At 52.5% G+C, this 6,000-nt stretch overlaps 1 protein-coding gene across 2 annotated transcripts in view; it reads left to right on the plus strand.

The window, feature by feature from the left end:
* FLNB (filamin B) overlaps positions 1-5,721 on the plus strand; it is a 138,973-nt gene extending 133,252 nt beyond the window's left edge. For both annotated transcript variants that reach the window (XM_052647481.1, XM_052647489.1), the window contains exons 44-46: positions 1,734-1,952; positions 3,071-3,274; positions 4,111-5,721. In XM_052647481.1, coding sequence (XP_052503441.1) covers positions 1,734-1,952; positions 3,071-3,274; positions 4,111-4,298 — 611 coding nt within the window. In that variant the 3' untranslated portion in view covers positions 4,299-5,721. The remainder of the gene's footprint in view (positions 1-1,733; positions 1,953-3,070; positions 3,275-4,110) is intronic.
* Positions 5,722-6,000: the final 279 nt, after the last annotated feature.

The raw sequence follows: 6,000 nt of genomic DNA on the forward strand, positions 1-6,000 counted from the left end.
GGTGAGTGGGCTAGGTCTGGGTTAGACAGACCTTCTGTTTAAACCCCAGATCAGTCAGTCCCCAGCTGTGTGACTTTTGGGATGAGTGGTCTGACCTCTCTGAGCCTCCACTTTCATCCTAGTAAAACAGGAATAGTAAGGGACCCCACCTGATAGGTTGCTCTTGTCGTTTAATTCCTTATTTCTCTTTTTGCACCTCGTCTTCCTTTCTGGGCCCTCACAGTCATGATGAACTGATGCTTCTCAGGGATGGAGCAAGAGCAAGGCCAGGTCTTTTCATATTCACTTTAAAAGTATCTTTTTTTCCCCTTATTGTCACTTGCAGCTACTTCCTGGAAATGCTGTCCCTTGTTTGCACAGCCTCCTCCCTTTACCTGCAAGGCCTTGCTTCAGCAGCAGCTGTCATGAGGGCTTCTGAACAGCACATTTGAAATAGTTGGGGGGAACAGGATGGGTCGTGGGGGGGGCGGGATTTGCTGGGACAGGAGCCTCAGGAGCTTCCAGAAACAGCTGGCTTGTGTTTGGGTTTGCGTGATAGCAGTTCCTTTGTTTTATTGATAACCAGAACAATAATTCTTTCTCTGGCCTCGGAGCTATAATTAAACCAAAATAGTTCCCAGCTGGGGCGGGGTCCTGGCCTCTGGGAAGAGCACAGCCCTGCCCAGTAATGCTATGCCGAGGATGCCCCATAGAGGGCGCTGCAGCAGGTGTCTGGGCCTACCTCTTCCTGCTCCGAACTGGAAAGGGGGCTGGGGGCTGGGGGCTTTTGCAGGGCCTTGGGCTCAGGCAGGAATGCCACTGTGATCGTTGGCTGGCACTCTCTCTTGGCCCAGCTTTCCTTCTATCACAAGGCAGGATGTCTGTGCAGGGGGCCCTCATATACCAGGCAGGTAGGAAGTAGAATGTCCTGGAGCTGGGTTAGGGCGTCTGAGGCAGCCAGCAGATAGGCCGCGGCTCCGGAGCCATGCACACGTGCTCCGATGCCACCTCTGCCACGTCTCCTGTAGCTCCCACTGGCATGTGGTTGAACTTCCCTGAGCCTCAGTGTTGTTTGCTAAAGAGGAATCACTGGGCGTGTAAAGCACTGGGCACAGGATCAGGAGTCAGAGTGGTGTGAGTGGTAATTAGCAGAGCTGCCGTCTGGCCGCCTTCTTGTTGCTGGTGTTCAGGGCACAGTGCAGGGGCCAGCAGACCCCAGAAAGATGCTGGCCCATCTACAGGGTGGTGTCTGGGGCGAGGAGCCTGAGGAGGAAGGAGGCAGCTCTGGGCGGCCTGGGCTTCTCCAAGTCTACCCAGAGGAGAAAGAAAAGGTCAGAGGGGCCCACGTTGGCCCCACCCCTGGAGGCAGAGCCGGCCTCCGGGGGCTGAAGCAGCACTTCGGGCGCACAATGGTGGCTTGGGCTTCTCGCCCTCAGCCACAGCTCATGCCCAGAGGAGAACAGGGGTGGGTGCTTGTGGGCAGAAGGTCAGCCACACTCCTGCCTGGACCTTGGAAAGGGGTCACCATTCCCCAGGGCCTGAAGTTCTCTGTGCAGGAACTCAGAGCTCGTAAGCTCGTACAAGTGGCTTCCCACACCACCAAGGTGACCCCTCTGTGAGGGGACCTCTGTGTGCCCCACCACTGCTTCAGGGCCCCCAGAACACTCCCCAGACCACCCCCCCCCCCCACCCCAGGCTCACCACCACCACCAATCCCTCCAACAGGATCTTTATTCCCACTTCCTTTCTCCCAGGTATCCAGTCAGAATTTTTCATCAATACCACCCGAGCAGGGCCAGGGACATTATCCGTCACCATCGAAGGGCCGTCCAAGGTTAAAATGGATTGCCAGGAAACCCCTGAAGGGTACAAGGTCATGTACACCCCCATGGCTCCTGGAAACTACCTGATTGGCGTCAAATATGGCGGGCCCAACCACATCGTGGGCAGCCCATTCAAGGCCAAGGTGACAGGTAATGACCAAAGGACTTTGAAGTGTTAGCAGGGGAGGTGATCTTGTTACAGTATCAGCAGAGCTAAGCGCTGGTAGAAACTGGATGATTTTAGATACGTTGACTCTGCCTTGAATCTTGGAGTAAAGAAGTAATAGGACATGTCAGCAGGGACTGCATGTTCAAAGCTTGCAGAATAAGCAGGCAGAGTAGGGGTGTAGAAGTTGAGAAAGCATGTTAGGTCTCTAACAGAAAAGGAGGAGTGCTTACATATTTGAAATCGTATGTATTTGTTTAGATCAGGGCCTGAAAAATCCCCTCATTTCTAACCTTCACTTTTGAAAGAATCAAAAGTGGTTTGTTTTTTTTAAATAAATTTATAAAAACATGCCTTCTTCAGAACACTAAACCAGTAAAAACCACTCACAGCCCACCGCCCAAGGTAACCACCATAAATATTGTGGTGAATTCCTTCATCGTGTCTCTTTCTGCTTGGTTCACCATCATGTAAGTAGTATAGGTTCATTGCAGACAATTACATTAAAAAGAAATTGACTTAAAATGTTAGGGAATTCCCTGACAGTCTGGTGTTTGAGACTCTGTACTCCCACTGCAGGGGAGCTTGGGCTCACTCTCTAGTCGGGGAACTATAAGATGCCACATGCCGTGGGGCATTGCAGCCCCCCGGCCCCCAAAAAAATTCAGAGAAAAGAATCATTTTCTAATATGTAGAGGGAATCATTTTTGATATTTTGTCAGTGTTCTCTCACATTTCTACACAGCTTAGAAATATTTTATATAAATGGAAGATGTCCATTCCATAGGATGGCACATGGTTATATGGGAGGGATTTCTAGATCAAGGATTTCCATCAGGTCAACCAAGGCCAGACTTCCTAATATTCCCAGGAAGCCAGATCTTAAGTTGTGTGGGGCAGGACCCTAGAACTCCATAGAAGACAGTGGGCAGGTTGAGATGGGTAAGCTGTGGCATTTAGATCCAGGTGTTGGGGGTGTGTGGGAGAGGTGTGGTGGCTTTTGGATCCCAGTGCTGGGGAGCTGGGGCTCTCCTGGGATTTCTGCTCAGGGCACTTGCCTTGTCTGACCAGTCATACCCGTTTGCTCCTTCCCGGGTCCCAGGCCAGCGTCTGGTCAGCCCCGGCTCGGCCAACGAGACCTCCTCCATCCTGGTGGAGTCAGTGACCAGGTCCTCGACGGAGACGTGCTACAGCGCCATCCCCAAGGCATCCTCGGACGCCAGCAAGGTGACCTCCAAGGGCGCAGGGCTCTCGAAGGCCTTCCTGGGCCAGAAGAGCTCCTTCCTGGTGGACTGCAGCAAAGCCGGTAGGCAGCCTGGCCCTGCCCAGGGAAGGGAGGCTGTGGGGGGACGCCTTCTGTGTCACATGCTCATTATCTTATTCTGCGCTGAGTATTTTTAAATGATTTGCCTCTTGATGTTTCTCAGATGACCTCAAGGTACATAGGAAAAGTTCTGTTATCCCCATTACACTAAATCAGTAACCTGGCCTCTTCTCTGCCACTAGCTGCTTTAACTGCAATCTGAACTTGAGTATTTATTTGGGTGTCAATGTGGTTTAGTTGCCTAGGTCCTGGCACCTGGCACATCTGCCTGGAAACCTGGCTCCGCCACTTACTTATTTCTCTCTCCCTCCCTCCTTTCCTTCCCAGTGCTTATTAGCCTTGTGCCCGTGGGAAAGTTACTAAATGTCTTTCTGAAAGTCAGTTTACTCTTCTCTAAAATGGGAATAATAGTATTCCTGAAAGTTCTCAAGAGAATAAATGAGATTAGAGTAGCCAGCGCTTATATAGCCTTTTTACTGTGTGCTAAGGGCTTCACATATAACAGTTCCTCTAGACCACCAGGAGGTCTCTTTTTTTTTTAACACTTTCACCCTCTGTTTACAGTTGGGGGAGCTAAGGCAGAGAGACGTGAGGTTCCATGTCCAAGGTCACCCACCTAGGAAACAGCAGGGCAGGGGTTTGACCTTGTATGAGTCCTCTGCTCTCCCGCCTCTCACTGGCCCCAAGCATCAACCGAGAAGTGTAGGCAGTAACCGCTACCTTTGCTTTGGCTCCCATCTCTCCTCCTCTTCCTCCTCCTCCTCGGGTGCATCCTCGTGACGTCACCGCCTTCCTCTGCCCCTCACCCCCACCCCCAGGTTCCAACATGCTGCTGATCGGGGTCCACGGGCCCACCACCCCTTGCGAAGAAGTCTCCATGAAACACGTGGGCAACCAGCAGTACAACGTGACCTACGTCGTCAAGGAGCGGGGGGATTACGTCCTGGCCGTGAAGTGGGGAGAGGAGCACATCCCTGGCAGTCCGTTCCACGTCACCGTGCCTTAAAACGCTTCTCGTTGGGTCCCGGGAGCCGTGCTGGCGGCTGCTTCTGTTGCTTGTCTGTTAACTCGTTTCATACAAAGTCCTCTGGCCTGTTTGTGGGTCTAAAAACCCCATCCTCAAAACATTGCCTCTTTTATTCCCCGCCCCCCCTTTTAGTACAGAAAGAAGTCCTAAACTTGACTCTTTAGGGACATGTTGGGGAGGAAAGAAGTGAAAATGGATGCAATAGGCCTGGCCAATCAGACCTCTTGTGGCACAGATCACCCCCTCCAGACAGAATCGGAACAGACCAGGCTAGTATTTTTAAGAAATGAAATTAGCTAGTCAGTTTACAAAACAAGGCTGGGAGGAGGGGCAGGGAAAAAAGAGGAGGCCTAGTCCGTGCTGTCATTTCGAGAAGGAGATGACCGTATCACGTGAGAAAGGGGTACTAGGTGGACACCTTTGTTTTAACACTACTACCGCCCCCCGCAGCCTCCCGGGGCAGAGTCCAAGGTGACAGAATGGCCGAAACGGCTTCCTGGTGCCTCTGCCCTCATCCTGCTGCTTGCTTCCCTGCAGGGTCATTGCGTGTGACCATCTTGACAGCCAGGTCTTTACTTTTGTTTTCAAAGTCCATTTCAGTCACCGGGTCTGAGTGGTGAGCAGTCCCCCACTTGCCAAAGATTCCCTGCCCCCCTCCCCCCCCCCTTTTTAAACCAACACAAGTCCCTGTTCTTAGCCCATGCTCCAGCCATCGGTCTGTCTATTAAGTTTCCAGCACGTCCGGAGAGACCGCGTACGGGTCTGAGGGTTAGCGGAGGCCTCCTGCGCCACTAAACACTCCACACCCACCCCCAGTCGGCCCCAGCGTGGCCTTTCTCTGGAAAATAATTATAGAAGGGAAACCCCTGCTGACCTTTGGCCTGAAAGTCAAGGAATGACAGGGGAGGACCACAGCTCATTGGTGGTCCTTCACCATTCGCAGAAACAAGGAAAACATATTCGGCCCCAAGGACATGCCACCCGAGGCTGTTTGGAATGCCAGCTGCAAAATTCCGAAAATGGGGTATAAGGCATTTTGCATGCCTTCTTGGATACCTGCTTTGGAATAAAAATGAAAGTGTTGGGGGGTTGCTGGCTGACTGCAGGGCCCAGATGTGTGGTGGGGTCTGAGCAGGCAGTCCTTTCAGACTGGCTGCCGAGCCCTCCCGAGGTGGCTGCTGTCATCTCAGTTGCATTTGTGGGCGGCATGGGGCGAGGTGGGTGACCCTCCCTGAGGTGCAGCAGCTGGGGGTGAGTGTTGGCAAAGCCTCCCTGTTAGAAACTGGAACTGCCCAAAGCCTGATGTGGAAGGACCACAGGCCTCATGAACTGGGACGTGGAAGTGAAACTGGAACCAAATGCCGACTGTAAATTGTATCTTATAACTTATTAAATACGTTTGCTCCGTAAGCTCCCTGGGTGTTCTTGGATGGTGTCCTTCCCTAAGTGGTTTGAGGCTCTGACCCACCCTCCCAAACCCTGGCCGAAAGGATGCAGATTAAGCCACTTGTCTCGATGGGGAACTTCGTCTCTTTTTGCTGGGGGATGTTCTGTTTCTCCGCAGGCCCTGGGGGGTAGTTTATCAGGGTGAGGCGCCCTGGCACCAGCACAGCCTCCCGGGGAAGTTTGCTGCGGTTTGCCCTGGTTAAGAGTCCCAGATACGAAACCCACTGAGGGGAAG

The sequence above is a fragment of the Budorcas taxicolor genome, chromosome 1 (assembly GCF_023091745.1).
Source record: "Budorcas taxicolor isolate Tak-1 chromosome 1, Takin1.1, whole genome shotgun sequence".
In the NCBI taxonomy this organism is placed as follows: Eukaryota; Metazoa; Chordata; class Mammalia; order Artiodactyla; family Bovidae; genus Budorcas; species Budorcas taxicolor.